This window comes from Phyllostomus discolor, chromosome 4 (genome assembly GCF_004126475.2).
Source record: "Phyllostomus discolor isolate MPI-MPIP mPhyDis1 chromosome 4, mPhyDis1.pri.v3, whole genome shotgun sequence".
Taxonomy (NCBI): Eukaryota; Metazoa; Chordata; class Mammalia; order Chiroptera; family Phyllostomidae; genus Phyllostomus; species Phyllostomus discolor.
In genome coordinates, this window is record NC_040906.2 from 166,738,929 (window position 1) to 166,757,034 (window position 18,106).

The 18,106-nt window shown below is 41.9% G+C and overlaps 1 protein-coding gene across 2 annotated transcripts in view; it reads left to right on the forward strand.

The window, feature by feature from the left end:
- Positions 1-1,936: 1,936 nt before the first annotated feature.
- ARMC2 (armadillo repeat containing 2) overlaps positions 1,937-18,106 on the forward strand; it is a 104,419-nt gene continuing 88,249 nt past the window's right edge. Inside the window, exons 1-4 of one of the 2 annotated variants that reach the window (XM_036024545.1) lie at positions 1,937-2,157; positions 7,382-7,642; positions 8,087-8,159; positions 16,027-16,198. In XM_036024545.1, the coding sequence (XP_035880438.1) occupies positions 7,425-7,642; positions 8,087-8,159; positions 16,027-16,198 (463 nt within the window). In that variant the 5' untranslated portion in view covers positions 1,937-2,157; positions 7,382-7,424. Of the gene's footprint in view, positions 2,158-7,381; positions 7,643-8,086; positions 8,160-16,026; positions 16,199-18,106 lie in introns of those variants that run through there. The other variant, XM_028510012.2, reaches the window with a different exon arrangement.

An 18,106-nucleotide genomic window follows, 5' to 3' on the forward strand; every position in this document is an offset into this window, starting at 1 on the left:
GACAAGACATGCATGGAGTTCCCCTTGGACACGATGTGCGGGTCATCTTGGGGCCCATTTAAAGGGGCCAGAGTGCATCCTGGATTTCCAGGGTGGGGAAGAAGTTGTAAGCGACTGTGGAAGAGCAATGCATCCACCCCAGAGTCCCAGGGGGAGATTAATGGGAAACTTCTGGAGGACCCAGGAAACATCCACATGAGTTCCTTTAATCATAGACCAGGCACAGCAAGCTCAAAGCCAATCAATTCCAGAAGAAACGTCTCCTGACTTCTGTCCCCACACATCCCTACCCACCTCCACCCAGGTGGGGCCTTAAGAAGCCCCCTGTGAATGGGGGAGTGGTGAGCCTAAGTCACTGTATCCCTTCTGGGAAAGACAAGGACAGACCTTAAGCTGGAATCTTGGAGAGGCAGCAGAAGCCTTACTGTCAAGTGAAGTTTACTGCATTTATCTGTGTCTTGTACTTCGTAATTTTGAAATGAAGCTATGGTTGAGATGTAGTTACTACATAGGACTATCAGTTTTCCAAAAATGAGTAGAATATACAAGGATTCTGCCCAACTTTCCATCCAGGGGCAGCAGAAGATAACAACACTGAATATATTTTTAAATGACAGTGAGACACAGAAATGAAGTTGCATTTTGATCACACCACAAGCTGTGAATTCAAAATACTTGTTATGGTTTTATATTAAATGGGCAAAGGCCCCTTTGCACAATGGAGTCCAGTGACGAGTAAAAGGGACTTGGTGTGAGAACCCATATTAAATCACTGGAAAAAAGGTTTCAACCCTGAAAAACACAAATACTTTGTTTCAGGTCCTCAGATTATCCAACCAACTAATAAATATTTATTGTCTGTTATGTTCAAAATCATGTTCAGTACTTTGAAGAACAATGACATTCTTTTAGTTCAGGTTAGTATCATTTCCCGCCTAGCACAATGACTTAACACATAGTATGTGCTCAAAAATATTTTCCATTTAATTATTCTTTGCCATATACTTAGCACCAAGGGATGTAGCATATTTCCAATGTTGACAGCAACACTGCAGCTGAAAAATCCCCATATTAGTAAAATGTGGTGCAAACCTGAATGGAGAGTGATTATGGTCTCACTTGTATATAACACTGGAAAGTGTTGCTGAATGGTCTAAGGGGAGAGAACGGAATTTAAACCAGAAATATGTGTGGGGTTCTTTTTGCCACTCAACTGTGATGGTGCAGTAAAAACAAAAATGATTGCCCATGGGAGACCTAGAATGGGATCTAGGTTGTCACTCATTAGGCCTTTGGCCCCTATTTTGTCTCTTGTGCAATAGGGATGACAAGCTGGCTAGCTCAGAATGGCAGGGATGCTCAAAAACATAATACACAGTGTAGTAATATCCTTTGTAATCTCTGAAGTCCTGCACAAATGCAAGGGCTCAGTAACAGCAACCGTTCGTTGATTGCCACGTGCATAACGTTTTAAATCTATTTTCTCAGTCTTCGGCACTGCAAGACCTGGCTAGGTACTATTATTTCCCTCCTTTTTACAGCTGGAGAGGTTAAGCAACTAGTTCAACATCACACCGCGCCACAACTTAAACCAGTAAATCCTCTTACCCCTAAGCATTAAGCAGCCTTCTTTCTTGCTGTTTAATAGAGACGCTGAACTCTTAGAGGGGTTCAACAAATGCGGATCGGTAAATTACTAAATAAAAGTAGACGCTTTTCCACCCTGGTTGGTCGAAGCGGAGGCCTCACCCTGTCCCTCTTCCCAAAGGATCCTCGCACTCCCCGCCTCCGGTCCTCGCCCAGGCTCCTCCCACTCCGACACCTCGGCATTTCTACGCATGCGTTGGGGGGGAGGGCGCCAGCCCAGCGACAGGGAGTGGCTCCGGGGGACTACCGTGCCCCACCCTTCTCGCCGGTGCGCCCCGCCCCGCCCCGCCCCGCCTCGCCCGGCTCCGCCTTCTCCATCTCTGCTGTCTTGGGAAAACTGGAAAATGAACTGAAGCCCCGCAGCTGCTGCTGTCTCCAGCGCTAATCGCACAGGTGTTTTGGGTCTGGCCAGAAGCCCCCTTCTCTGCGCCCACTCCCAGTTCATTCTCTGGACTCCTCGGCTCCTCGGGCTAGCCCAGCAGAGACCTGGCTCTACAGCAAGCGTCCCAGGTAGGGAGTTTGTGTACGGTTGCCATGGAGACGTTGGCCAGCGGGTGGGGCGGACCCGCAGGTGAAGATGCTGCTCCACCTCTGGACCGGTGGAGGAGGGGGCATTGCTGAAAGTGGGGTAGCCGCTGTCCGCACGACGAGGGCTGAGACGTCCATCGCTCGTTCACCGGGGTCCCCCTCCTGCTGCCGTCCCCCTTTCTGTTCCCCGATGGGGAAAAGAGGTGATGAGAGTGCTGTGTATGTTTTCAGGGTTGGGCCTGGCTGTCTTTATATCTATATACTGAGCATTTAGCCAAGTGCGCTGTACTTGGTAGATACTCATTAATATTCGTTGAATGAAAGAATGGTAGACTAAGGGGCTTTGTCTAGACAGACAGTGACCCGGCCAAGGTCGCACAAGTGGTACCTGGGCTCTTCTATGCAACAGATAGAGCCTCGATAAATAAGTGTATATGTTATAATATTCATTAAAATGTATCATATGTACATATAACGCATTTCATCATCCATTCCCTCAAGTATTACAGCAGGTCTCCTATCTCACTCTGATTTGACATTACTTTCACTTAGTAGAAAAGCAAGTACCACTCCACTTGTATCCTTTGTTGTGAATTTATTAAATTCTGATTAGTTGTTGAGTTAGCATAGATGATGTCAAATAAAATACTTAATAAAAATTGTGTTCATAAAGGAAAACACCTCTCATTTAAATTTAAAACTTATAAAACACATGAATGAAAACACTGAACAAATGTCATTCCTTTTCCAATTTGTTTTTTTAAATGCAGTTTTTCATTCATGGGAGGAATTTCTGTTGTATTCTTTCATCACACAGCACTTGAACAATAGCTGATGCTTTTTAAAGGCCAGGCGCCATGCTAAAGCACTTCACAGGAATTATGTTATTTAATTCTTGAAATAATTCTATGAGGCAATTTAAATTATTTTATAGATGAGGAAACTGAGGGTTAGAGATGTTAGAAGCCCTGCCCTAGGTTACATAGCTGTGAATTGTCAGAGTATGTGAACCCCTGTGAACCCACCAGCGTCTAAGCACTTAACCACTGCCTCTTTGGATGCTCATATTAACATAAAAGAAATTCACAATCAGGTAAGGGTCCTGAACATTTATTTGGTTTGCAGGGAAAAGAGTGTGGAGATGGCCAGTCTTTCTCCTGTTGCAAACATCTTGGCAGTGTTGCATTTAGCAAGAAGGCGCTGATTCAGGTGACTGTTGGCAGCAAAGGTGAAGACAGGTCTTTGTAATTAGGTGTTGGGTTGGCCACAAAGTCCGTTTAGTTTTGTCTGTAAAATAAAAGACAGTTTTTTTACTTTCACCAATAACTTTATTGATCTGGATATTTTGAGTATGTCGGCTATCTTCCACTATTGGATTCTAGTGGGTAGAAGCCAAGGGTGCTACTAAACATCCTCTATGCATAAGACAACCCCACAGCAAAGAATTATTTGGCCAAAATGTCAATAGTACCAAGAAACTTCGCAAACCACTTTTGACACATTCAGTCAGTCACAGTACCTTTTCCGTATACTGCAGAAATCTTTTGTGTGTGTGTGTTTCAGCTGTGTTTTTACTTTTCTTTAAATAAAAAAGCAGTAATACACCAAAAATGTTGCATATCTTCTTCCATCTTCAATATTAATATGGCTGCACAAAAATTCACCAATTTTGATGTTTTTTTAAATGCACGCTGATATGACAGCTGTTACAATACAGTCTAACAAAACTGTTTTTGAACAAAGTGTAAGACAAGCACCACTAGAGTCATCATACAGAAAAAAACTAAACGAACATTTTGGCCAGCCCAATATATACAATTGTTGACCTTAGGCTGTGCCTCACATGGAGAGCTGGGGCTCAGAGTCTGGTGGGGCAACACCAGTAACAGAGGCACAGTGGGAAGGGGTACTGGCAGAGACCAGCTGGGGGCCTTGTGGAGTGTGGAGAACAGACACCTAGCAGGCTGGGGGGATGAGAGGCATGCCCAGGAAAGCTTTAGTGTGGACCTCTAGGAGTATGCTGCGTGATTATATTATATAAGAACCGTTTTTGTTTTTCCTAGTCTTTTCCCTTCTTTCCATTCTGCCAGTCCCTGTCAGATCACATCATGCCTCAAAAATCTTTTAATTTTATCATTAGCTTTTATTTACTTTCTTGACCTACCATTCAGTTTTCTCTCTATTCCCACTTCAGTCTTTGTTTCCAGACCTCCTTCCTATCCAGCACACACCCCATATGTCCTTGATATTCTGCCTTGGCTCACTCATTGACTTCACTGAAAATTCCTTCTCTACTCCAACCCCAGTGTCAGCCATTGCCACTTGCTCAAATTCAGCCCGTTTTTTCAGAACTCAGATCAAGCATCACCTCCTCCAGGAAGTCTACCTGACACCCTCTTCCAGTCAGAAGTTCCTCCCTCTTTTGTAACCACATGGTGGTTTATTATTTTTTTAATTGCCCCCATCAGTTTCTACCTTGTATTAAAATCAGCTGGGCACAAATAGGGCTGATTCTCAGCTGGTACACAGCAAGGACGCTCCAGCTGTGAAAATATAGCATGTCTCTACATTGGTGTGTAAATACCTGCAGCCCCAGGCCTCTGAGTACCGCTCCCCCGACCATCCCATCTAGTGGGGGGTAATTTGAATATCATCTCTGGGTATACGTCATAGCCTTTTTTTTTTTTTTTTTGCTATTACTTAAGACCCTGTCCACCTCAGAATTGTTGTGGGGATTAATTGAGATGATGTATTCGAGAATAGTACTTAGCACAGTGCTTGGTATTAAAATAAATGGTAACTAACATTAGTGGTCCTTCTTGCCCAAGAGTGAAGATAGTATATATTCCTGTCTGCATTCCCAGAGATCCCAACACCAGCTTTTGCACATGAGAAACAGTTCATCAGTTCTAGCTGAATGAATGTGTTCCAGTTGTCAGGAAGATTTCTGTAAAGTTAACATTTCTGTTACACTACTGTGTAATACTTTGATATAAAGAGGCAAGCTTGCGAACTCTGAGTGACTGTTTTTTAAGTAGGTAAAACCATCTATAACAAGAATTTTTAATTTAACAAATAAAAAAATCTCCACCTCAGTAAAACCCACTTCTAACTCAGTTAACTTGTATTATTGAACATTTTCATGTTTGATTTAGTTAATAATATATTAATATTAATATACTAATAGATTAACTGCAGATAATACATTATTAAAATGGGTCTTCACAATATAACTGTTAATGTGAAATTTGAGGGGAAGAAAGAGGAAAGGTAAAAAAGTTGTATGAGAATTTATGATAAAAATTTAGAGACAAAAAAATTTTAAGGCCATTATCTGCATTTCCACCAGTATTTGATCAGTCTAAACGCCCATATGCCCAACTAATTTACCGACCCCCTGGAATCTGACCTGAGTCCATGCTCCTGCTTCATCACTCTGTGGAAGAGTATAGTTTTTGGTGCCAACTAACACAGCCAGGGAGAACCTTAGTCAGGAAGGATGGTCCGTTATTACTTATCCAGAGCCCTTTCTCTCACCTTTATTAGGTCTGTCAGATCACCTTTGGACATTGCTAGACTTATTAGCGACATGTGGGGCCAAGAGAGTTGCAAACCTGATTTGGAAGAAGCCGGTTCACTGCACTGAAGCTTCTCTCGCTGAGCAGTATGAGTCCTTACTGCAGTGGGCCTCCCCACACACACAGACCTGTCACGGCCACTCCAGTCAGGTGGTGTAGGAATGAATTTATATCATTGTGCACCCAAAAATAATCTCCATGCATATTTAACACACTTTATACATATTTTTAATAATTACCATCGAATATTTTTTACTAATATTTTTTACCATCATACCATATTCTATTAGAAGTAAAATGTACCAGGCCTGTTGTATATTCTGTTAGTTGTTTTAATTTGCATAGTGATTTTGGAGACCTTGCTTTCACTTCAACCTCCTACATCAAAATTACTAGAATAGTGTTGCTTGCCTAGTGATTTCTGTACTATTTTGCCTCGACACCTGGCCTTCCCACATGAAAGGAATGGCGTGCCGTTGGTACTTTTCGTCAGACGCTTTTCCTCAAAAACTCTAAGGGTGAGGCCTGAATGGAACTAAACGGATGTTCTGGTTGTACGTTGTTATGCAACAACTTCACATGTAAAACTGTGATACAGGAGATCTTTATTTGTCTAAGAAATCACCTGTTGATTCTACTTGTGGAAACAGAGTCTTTTTAGCTTCCTTTGGCATGTCACCAACTTTTTTCGTTTTGGCAAATTATTCTAAAACTGGGCAGCTGAAACATATGAATAATTTCCAGACCTCTGTGTCCTTAGAATTATAACATTTTCAGGGAATCAGAGGGTTTTTTTTTTATGAACACCTAATACCATATACTAATTAGAATTAAGTTTTTAAAATCTCAACTACTTGAGGTTCAGAGCTGTCAGAGGTGCCTTGCCAAGTTAACCAGGTCTCTGTGGTACACACCAGCATTTGAGAAGGATCCGCATTCTCAGGACCCTTGTGCGTGACTTCTCGTCTCAGACAGGGGTTAGGTGGCCTGGGAAGGGGTCATTTGATACTGATATTTGGCATTTATTCACCTAGGACACTATCTCACATGGAAGGCGATTTGAAATAATCCTTTCAAATATATGAGCAAATTGGAATTGAGCCTTTCTCTTAGTTTACAAGTTACATTTACAAAAGCAAATATAGTTTGGAAATGGATCCCATCTATTTAAATTTAAATTTACGCTAGCATTTTGTGTGGAGGACAGCAGGAAAGAAAAGGAATATTTAGTTTAGAGTTTTAAGAGAAGCCTCAATATTTCGTAGGGGAAGGAGGTGGAGGAGATGAGATGATTTTCTCTTCTTAGTCCATTTTTTTTTTCATGACTTGGCCTCTTTCTCTCTGGGTTTAGCTATCATCCTGGGTCTCCTCCCTGAACATCACATTCCTTAATCACATATCTGCCCATGTGCATAACAATGCCCATCAACCTCTATCTTTGAAAGCTCTTCTCCCGTCCTGATCTTCAAACTGTAACTGACTAGAAGATTTTTAATTCAAATGTATTTATCAGTTTTTCAGGTTTAATATAGAGGGATGGTTTATGTCTGTCTATATGGATGGAGTTAAGTACTACTTTCTAAATTACTGGATGAAAATATTTGATATTTTGTATCTTATATTTCTAGGGAGTGTCGTCTCACTGAAGGACATTTTACTTTAAAAGGAAAGATGTTGTCTCCAAATGATAAAAAGTTGCAAAACCTGGATCCGTTTTATCGGCCTTCACTGGCCAAGCAGAAGACCAGTGCAGAAATCATAAGTGAAGCCCGAAATGCATTAAGAACAGTGAGGACCCAAAGACCATTTACGCCACAGGAAGACCAAAGGAAACTATTCGGGCCTGCGTCTTCAAGGACACCAGAAAACAGACCCCCTTCCTCCTTCAGGTATACAACCTTCCTCTTGCCTCTGGGTTCATGTATGTAAGCCACCAGCTGACATTTCCCCGTGACTTCTGCTCCTTCTATCAGTTATATCTCTTGTGTCTGGTTAGGATTCCCAAAGATAATTCCAGACCTGGGGCCCAAGAATTTGGTCTGCAATGGTTAACACTGGTGTCATATCTACTTTACAAAGCAATACAAACAAAGCTTTAAAAAATCATTATGTGGATTTCTTCTTTTCATTATTCAATATTTTTAATTCTTCTAAAAGGAATGAAAAGAGTTATTAATAAAATGTTTTAAGTACCATGATTTTTTAAGATTTCTTCTTCCTCAAGACTTATGCATTCAATATGTTTGTTTGGTGCTAGTGTGAACTAATATACACTGGAAGTAAAAGAAGTGATTCTTCCCAGACTAACACTCCTGTTCCGTCTCCTGTGCTAGCCTCCATGCGTCCAGTTTTGAGTCATCTGATTCCCGGCCCATCTCTGGTGCACGTCTCAGCCCACTGGAGCTTGTGAGTACTTTATAATATCGTGAGTGCTATGAAATGGACTCGGTCAAAAATACTTGGAATCAGCACTTACAGATGCTAAGGAAATGATCACATAGACCTACACGTAATGCTAATAATTGAGTATGAATGCAAATTCTTTTATACTTTTTCAAATATAATGGTTAGTCCCTAATAAAACATTTCTAGTTACCTATAGTTTAATATAAATAATTTTAGAAATACAGAGTAACCTGGCAAACAAAATGTGTCAGAATTTTTTTAATTCAGAAAAGTTATGCATATGTATTATTTTATTTTTAATAGTTGCATACAAGTAGATGCATGTACATAAAAAGACAACTGTTTGCTACCCAAGCAACTCCAGCAGTCTCTTGTCCCTTTATTCTTCATTCTCCCCTCCCCAGGGGCCCTCGCAGGGGGTGTCCAGCCTACATCCCGTGGGCCCCATGCGGTCCAGGATGGCCGTGAATGCAGCCCAACAGAAAATAGTAAATTTACTTAAAACATTGAGTTTTTTTGTTATTACGTGTCACAGTGTATTTCATGTGTGGCCCAAGACAACTCTTCTTCCTCCAGTGTGGCCCAGAGACGCCAAAAGGTTGGACACCCTGCATGAGTTGAAATTCTTTTGGCACTTTTTATTTTTATTTAGATTGAAATTCCCAAATAACACAGTGTGCTGCTGCTCTGTGGCTTATGAGCTTGAAGAATTATCTCATGACTGACTTCCCTTGGAGGAAGATTTAACTCTTGTCTGTCCTCCCAGCCTCCTCACAGTAGTTCCCCCTTTCTGTCCCTGATCCTACTCCCATTAGAGATGCATCATAATTTTGGTTAGATCTCTTTTCTCCAATTATAGAAACCCTGTTTACAGCAGAGCCTTGAACTAGCAATGGTTAATGATGATTACTTCTTCCTTCTGGCATTAATAATTGCCTGCTTTTTTAGTTTGGTATTATTACTATTTCAACTGGGGAATGGATTTCAAGCTCTTCCCCAGTGCTCTAAATCTCTTTTGTCTATTCAGAGACACGAGGTATTCTGTTGATTTGCCTCTGTGGATGCGAATGTTCCACCCTCCCTCCTGGACCACTTGCCCTGGGCATCTGGCACACAGCTGGCTTTTCCCTCTTTCCTGGATCCAAAGTCCTTCTCTCTCTCTTGGTTTACTCTTGCTTTGGTGGAGCACTCCCTCCAACAATTTCTTGAGAAAGAGTGTATGGGAAGTAAGTGATTTGAGACCTTGATTCCTGTTTTTTCTCTCTGGAGTGTGTAGGGTTTTTCTTTGTTAACACTGTACTGGAATTTTATGATAATTGGCCTTTGTGTTAGTCCATTTTCATCCATCCGGCTGGGAACTTTCAGTGAGAAATCTCGTGTCTGATTTCAGATCTTGGAAATGCCCTTGACTTATTTCGATATGTCTTTCTCTCTTTTTTTGTTCTGTTTACTCTTTCTGGAATTTATTATTTGGATGTGGAATCCCCTGGACTGGCATTTTAATTTTCTTGTTTTCTCTTTTCTGTTTCTCATCATTTTTAAAGAAGAAATTTTATCTTCTAATCCTTTTACTGAGTTCTTTTTATTTCTGCTATTTTTAATTTCTAACCCCTCTTAAAATTATCTTTATATATAGTATTCAGTTCTTGGTTCATAGTTGTAGACTGTCATCTACATACATTAATGATAGTTTTGATTTTTCAATTTTTTTCCTCACAGTTCTGAAGATTAGAAGTCCAAGATCAAGGTAGCAGCTGGGCTGATTACTTCTGAGGACTTTCTACTTGATGAACGGCCATCTTTTCTCTCTGTCTTCACATGGTCTTTCCTCCGTCTTGTTGCATTTTTCTGTCTGTTTTTCATATCAGAGGCTCTCCCTGGGTAGCTCGTGCTGCTTGTTTGGCTGCCCTTACTGGAGAATGGAGTATGTAGAATGCGCAGGTCAACCCACAGGTGCTGCCTCCCACACCTGCATTTGCCAGGGAGGGGTCTGGCTGAGCTATGCTGATTATGAAACTTGCAACGACAGTACCTTTAGCGCTTTCCTTGTTGGCTGGTTAATTTTCTATAGAAGTATCTTCAAAACTCTTGTCTGGAGAATAAAGGCTGGCTGCTAACTGCCAGCAGCCAGCTAAAGAAAGAAGGTAGGAGTGCCTAACATTCAGTATTTGAAAGTTCCATTAGTATCTATGCTACAAGAAGCAGCCCTCCCCTCCCCTATGCCTGGTTAGCCTGATTCAGAGATATCTCTGTTTTACCCTCTTGAAAGAACAAACCTCCCATCTGCTCCTGAGTCCAGTAGCCTGATTACATAGAGCTGGGGGTGGGGTGGGGTGGAAAGGAGTCACACAGACTGGCAGCCAGTCCTTCTTATTTTAGGTACCCCTCCCCTGAGCTCCTGCAACTTCAAGTACCAGTGATACCAATTCCTTAGACTTTGATGGAGTTGGAGTGGCACTCAAGCGGCCTCTCAGCTTTTACTACTGGATGTGTGTGTGCATGTGTGTGTGAGAGAGAGAGGGTTTAATGGACTCTTTGAAAGTAAGTTGCAGATCTTATAAGACTTCATCTGTAAAAATGTGAGTGTATCTCATGTGAACAAGCATAGTATCCTGTATGACTGTAATGCTATAATCACATCTCAGATTTAATGCGTAGTCATTTAATGTACAGTCCATGTCTGAATGACCCTAATTGTCTCAAAAGGTATCTTATATTCTTAAAGTACTCATTAAAATGCCTCTGTGAGGAAGATTATACTTGTTCTTATGTTGCAGATGACAAAAATAAGATTCCAAAATAGTACTTATGAACCAATGCACAATAAACATTTTGCCAGCCATTGTTGTCTGATGGCTGTTTGTGGCCACAGCCTTGGAAACCACTTGGGTTTTGAGTCAGCGGCAGTAAGAGGCCCCTCGGTTTGGCAGCCCAGTGGGCCAACCTGGCTGTAGAATGGCTCTCTATTCTATGATTCTGCCTTTTGACTGCCATAAATCATTTTTAATATTTCTGTAGTTTGGGGGACTCACTCAGTTTTCACCCACTCTTTCCTGAAAATGTCCGTGTATAGAGCTAACCTGGTCCTTGTCAAGCTGGTACAGTTCTAAGAGTGCAGGGCTAGGTGTCAGGCAAAGATAAATAGGCATTTTCCTCAGTTTAGCATCATTGCCATTAAATTCCTTTACTGCAGGATGGCTGGGTACTATCTGAAAAGTAAGCATGGGCTAAGAAATCTCCATGTTAAGTTAAACAACCCCTTTAGTTTGAAATATTTTTGTTATAGTAGATTATGTAAGGGTCTCAAGTATATTTTATTTTATACAGTAATTAAAGTTTGGAGCTCCCAGTCAAAAATTCTGAAAGTGGCCTCATACCACCTGCCCTCCTGTGTTCTTTCCTCCTTTCACTCCACCTTTTAATGGTCCCCTTGACTTCTGGTAAGCACTGACTGACAGAGGGAGGAGATGGGGGAACTGACTGTGGGAGGAGAGGAGGGGGCTAAAGGAGATGGGATAAAGCAGTAAGGTGGGGCTGGGGTATCTAATAGTTAGGGGCCCCTTGCTGAAAGAATTGGGGAAGACCTAACCAGTTGAATTTCAGTACTTTGTGGATCTAGGACACTTTCTCCGGCTAGTTTACCTTTTCATAGTTCCTCTGCTCGCAGCCAGACAGGGAACAGGGACCCAGAGGGCAACTCATTTCAGCTCTGACACATATCAAATCAGCTCAACTCCGCGCTTGCACACCTACCCTTCTCCCTGCCCTCCCCCACCCCAACATCTGACAGTGGGCTTCCTGCACCCAGAAATGACCTGGGCTTCAGAGACTGATGGAAAAACTGGTGCTCCTGGTCCTGACACTCAGGCCTGGCTGGCTGGGCTGGCTGGCTCCCCAGGGTTCCCATTAGCACCTATAACTTTTAAGACAGAAAAGCCCTACAATTTACAGTCTTCCACAAACATTTATACCTGCTTTGTAGGAATGCTCAGGTAAACCTTTTGTCCTTCTTAGCCATCTCTACCCCCCACCACAGCTTTGAGCCTGGAGCTATTGTGTAGTGGTAGTTACTCCTATTTTCATTCTGTGGCTCCAGCTAGTTGGTCCTCAGATTGATCCACTCAGGAGCAGCTGCTCTCATGCTTTGGACTGTACGTAGGAAAAGCTATGTGACCATGTGAATAAATAGGAAATGTTGTCTTTCTTCATTATCCTTATCAAAACAGAATTCTCCCTGTGTCTTCTTACAAAGCCTTATCATTTAAGCTCCAGGTATTTTTATTAAACTTTTTGTTGACATACAGAAAAGACACAGATCATAAGAGTGCAGCTTGATAAATGTGTACAAACTCAGCACACCCAGCATTCAAAAAGAACAAATAGGTTGTCTCCGGTGCCCAGACCCCACCTCCCCATGGTGACAGCTGACCTGACCCCTCACAGCAGAGACTGTTTGAGCCATTCTTTTTACATTTCATAGGCACCAAGCTCTAAGTATTTGACAAGTAAAACACAATTTAATGTATTTAAAAAGAAAGGGACATAGGAACCCATCTACACCTTGAGAATAGAGAAGAATCCAGGGCAAGAAAGAGCAGAATAAGAATGTCAAAGCGGTGGTTTTTCTTTCACTAGTTCTGAAAGGAGTGGTGACATTACTGCAGTGAGTCACACGCCGAGAGAGGCAGTGCATCCCAGAGCACCTGTGGAGAAATGGACATACAATTGCCACACTCCAGGGTTATGTGCTTGGGGGGATTTTTAATATTTGCTTTCTAACTTCCAAGAGGCCTGTGTGTATGTGTGTGTGTGTTCTGTTGCTTTACAAATTAAATCACAGCAGCTTTCTGGGTGGGATGTCATTGACTCCCTTTTCCAGCCTTCACATAGAATAAGGGAGACCCCCCTTCCCAAGGTGATTCCCAAGGAGCCACGTCAGGAACTGGTCAAGGCCCAGGTGCTTGGAGGAATGTTGAAGCCAGACAGACCTCTTAAATGTTCTAGGAATTTTGTCTTCTTTGATTAGGTTGTCTAATCAAGAAATAATCTAAAAAATAGTCTTTCAGTTTTCAATGGACTGTAGCAGGTTTTTTTTATTAATTTTCTTTTTTTAAGATTTTATTTATTTATTATTTATTTTTAGAAAGGGAAGGGAGGGAGAAAGAGAGAGAGAGAAACATCAATGTGTGGTTGCTGGGGCTGTGGCCTGCAGCCCAGGGATGTGCCCTGACTGGGAATTGAACCTGCGATACTTTGGTTCACAGCCCGCGCTCAATCCACTGAGCTATGCCAGCCAGGGCCGACTCTAGCAGTTTTATCAACTGGAATACATCTTCACATCTGACTTTCCAGCGTCCCTGACTGTACTCGACTCCCTGGTTAGTGCCCTGACACGAGACATGAGGGTAGTGAGATTCTCAAGTGAAGATTTCAAGTTGCCTGCAACAGTCTCTGAATTCTAAAATGACATGAATTGTATACGAAAATTTTTTGACTGTTTTGCTTTATAAAGGCCATTTTGCTCCACAAAGTGAAAGACCATTTTGTAGAGCCTGGCATGAGAGAAATCGATGGCTTGTTTAGTAGTTTTGCCTTGAAGAATTAAAAATGCTTTATGTGTGTCAGTTTACCTCTTAAGTAGTCCAGTGAGATGCATGCTTAAATGGGATAAATAATTCAGTAGAAGTGCATAGAAAAAGTGGACCTAACTTCTCATTACGTGAACAGTGGCTGATTTTGCATGAGGAAAATCACGCCGCCTGTTAAGGAGCAGCTGGAGGGCTTTGTCCTGCCATCCAACCGCACCTTGTTCTTGTCTCGTGGGTAAAAATGACCTCTGCAAAACTATCTTTTCCCTTTTTTATAAGATCTTTTACCTAGTACACAAAACACTTGTAACAGTTAAGGCATCTGTAAAAGAAAATGTTCCCTTCATCCACGTTATTGGTGTTTGGCAGCCTTCTCGATCTTTGCTTCCAGTTTAAGGTACCTGCAGAATACAGATGTTTGTAGATAAGAAAACCTTGTATTTACACTCAATGTTGAGATTATCCTTATGTATCTTATCTTTTATAATTATACCTAAAGCACTTATTTTCCTGTTTTATACTCTTAGCTTTTTTGTGACTATTAGCTTCATGGCCTGTCACATTCTAATGAATCTTTTACAACAAATTAGTGAGGATGAAAAGTAAAAGGAGTACTTATCAAACAAATATAGCAGAAGTTAAACAGGCAAAGGGTGTTGTCTCCTTCAGAATAGAGCCCTCTGAATTTAGGATATTTTTCCAGCAAGGTTGTGTCCGAGGCTTGGGCCTTGGCTGTGAGAGTAACTTAGAACTAAATTCAGTAAATAAATGGTGAGTAACCTGACAGGGAAGGGAGCTAGCATTTCTCAAGTCTCCGTAGCTAGCATTTCTCAAGTCTCCATAGCAGGAGCTGTACATATGTCAGTGTCCCTGTAAGAAGGGGACCACTGTCTCTGTTTGGTAGGTGGACAAGTTCAGAGAAGTAAGCGGCCTGCCCAGGCTCACATAACGAGTAAGTGAATTCCACTTCAGACCCATCTGACCCAAAGTCATTTTCTCTTCCTCTGTATTGTGTTATTTTATCTGTCATTTTTCCGTGTTTGGAAGAATGTGTCTCTGATGTCATAGCTAATTTCTTATGTGGTTCCTGAACCAGTTTCAGATGCAAATGAACACAAGGGCATACAAAAATATCTTGAGTACACCTGAAAAACAAAACAAAATTATTTTGAAAGGTACCACCATTATTGAAATAAGCCACTTCTTGGAAAGAGAACTCTAATATAGATGCCATTGTTCTCTTAATGCATATGAGAACACATGTGTTTAAAATTACACGTCATATATGATAGATGACTTCACCCAGTTTTCCAAATTATCTGACTTGAATTTCATACCGGATAGTTAAAATATTTGTTGACTAACCTGCTGGATTGACAGTCACACATTTCACATATTATGTAAGTAACTTGAGGAGCTTGAACGTGATTATTTTTGGTTAGAGACCTGAAAAGCACTTGCTGCCATAAGGTCGCTCTTGCACACACAGACGGTCGTGCTCAAGTTGGAGAGCACAAGGGTGGCCCGGCAGGCAGCACTGGGAGTGAAGGTTGGGTCTCCGTGCAGCCCTGGCCCTGGCTCAGGCCTCCCCCATCTGGAGGTTAGACCAGAGGTGCTCCGGGAGGCACAGTGCTCGGTGCAGGTATTTCTAAAAGTCTTTAGGGAACTGGAATTTTGCCAGCAATGTTTTTTTTCTAAGGATATCAGCACAGAATTCTGGAGATATGGAAAATAAAACATATTTATATCCTAAGTCCAAGACAACTTCTTGCTCTTATGTTTTGTAACTGTAAATTATTTAAAAATTTTTATATCATTAAAAAGTATTTTTTGGAGTCCAAAATGTGTAAAGGTAGTATTTACATTCCATATAGTTCTTGACACATATAGGTGTCCAATAAATGTTGTCTGAGCTGAACTGAATCCCAAATTTGCAAAGCATATTGAATATACTCCACCAAGATGTTTAGTTTTTTATACAGATACCTGCTAGCATTGGTTTTGTTTTTGTTTTATTTTAGATACACAAACAAGGCAGAACAGTAGAGTATATAATACAATATATTTAGCAAGAACAATGAAAAAGTGTTATGTATACAACATATTGAGTCGGACAGGCCAGTGAGCCACAAGGTCCCAGGGGGCGTGGGCGGGTGCAGGTGCGGCCAGACAGGAAGCTCTGTCTGCGTTCATTCGGGAGGGTCAGAGCCAGCTCCAGGGTGCTGAACTTATTTGGGACGGAGAAACTCATGCCAACCGTTTGAAAACTCTCTTTCCAGAAACCGAAAGCCCCAGCATTTCCCACCACAGAGGAGGACCCCTGCCTTTCTTTTCCTAAACCCCCAGTGGACCCTGCGAAGATCAGAAGAATAAGCAGCGCCCGGGCGCGCTTGTTCAGGGCGGCCTCCCAGGGGGCTCTGCTGCCAGACAGGACCCTTCTTCCCGCGGAGCGTAAGGCCAAGTAACACTCTTTAAAACCTGGGGGCAGGCATGTCTCTTGAATTTGCACACAAAAGCGATTTTTACATAATTTTTCAAACCTCACATGATTTTTATGGTGGCTAAGACTTAATTTTGTACAGAAGCTGGGTAAGAAATCCTTGTTCATATATTTGTTCATATATTTTTCTGGGTGTTTATAAAGAGTACCTAAATATCACAGCTTTCAAAAAGTCATTACTTGGTAAAAAGAGAATATTAGGTTAAGTATTTTCTAATGAATGGGTTTATTATCTATATTGGAGAAAGGATTTTTAAAGTATTGTTTAAAAAGGTGTTAATTTTGTTATGCATATTTAAGGTTCATACAATGTACACTAAGCTTGGCTCTTTGAAAATACCCACGATCCCATGGAAAAATTAAGCAAAAGTTGAATGGGGCTTTTCCTGCGCTCACAGAATTGCTAGCAGGGATCTACACCTGGGAACAGAGAGGCTGAAAACCTGGAATTCTAAGGAGTATCCCTAACAAATGCAGTCCAGGGCACGCTAGGCGTTTTCCAAACTGTAGGTAACGTCCCCATTAGTGGGATGACAATCAGTTTAGTGGATCACGTCAGCATTTTTAAAAAAATGAAGTAGACTTGCATGTGATGGAAAATATCAGGGTACGCTGCAGACAGTAAAGGTAAGTTTTGCTTCAGGAGAGTTTACTTCAGACACACATGGGTGTTTAGAGCCACATTATAAATTTATTATCTAGTACATTTATATTGAATCATATAATAAACTTATGATTTCTCTCTGTGACAAAAGGTTGGACAGCCACCCTCCCGGGGGCTGACGGACCTGGCCTCCTTCCGTGCGAGGACTGCCGAGGAGGCGTGGGTCACCTTCCAGAGAGGAGGGGACGTGAGCTCAGACACGGAAGGTCACAAGTCACCACCTGAGGGCCCTGCTTGTTTCCACTCAAGCATTATCTTTTAGTCATTGGCATTTCGGTGTAGATCTCGCGGAGGAGTCCAGCGTTGTGACTTCTTATGAAAAATCAAAAGGTCCGGCAGCTCTGGGCCCCCTTTCTATGCAGCTGCCACTAGAATGATTGGAGCTGCGTGTGTGTGTGCCCCCGTTGGCCCAGGACAGGATCTGCTGTGCCCCGTGTGCCCCCGCCCACTACGCTCATTTCCTGCCTGGGTCCTGTGGCCCCTAGTGATCCCCGATACTGCTGAAGAGGCAGAATCAAGGAGAAAGGAAAGACAGGCAGCGCAGAGTGCATGTGTCACACGGTGGTGCTGTCCTGGAGTATAACTGTCTCTCAGTATCAATGGGGGATTGATTCTAGGGCCCCTGCAGATACCCAAATGTGCAGGTGCTCGAGTCTCTTATATAAAGGGGCGTGGTATTTGCATATAAGATATGCAATCTTGGGCACTTCAAATTATCTCTAGATAACTTCTAATAGCTAACACAGTGTAAATGCTATGCAAATACTTGTTTTCCTGTATTGTTTAGGAAACAATAAGAAAAAAGTCTATAGATGCAACCATCTTGGGCCTAATAACATAGCACACATCAAGAACACCGTACCATTGTTTCCTGACTGTTTTATATCTGGGATTGGTTGAATGTGCTGTTGCAGAACCCACAGATATGGAGGGACAACTGTTTATAATTAGGCAACTCACTTTACCTTGATGTTCCAATTTGTTTCTGTTCTAACAGTCAGTCAGTTAGAAATGTACTGAGCCCCTACAAAGTGCCAGGCACCATTCTAGGCCACCAAGGTCCTGTCCTCAAAGAATTCACAATCCAGTGAGGGGAGATGGACAATAAACAGGAACACAAAGAAACAGGATAATTTTGGTTCTGACAAGTGCTTCGAAGAAGATAAGCAAGACAATGGGATCATGGCGAGTAACT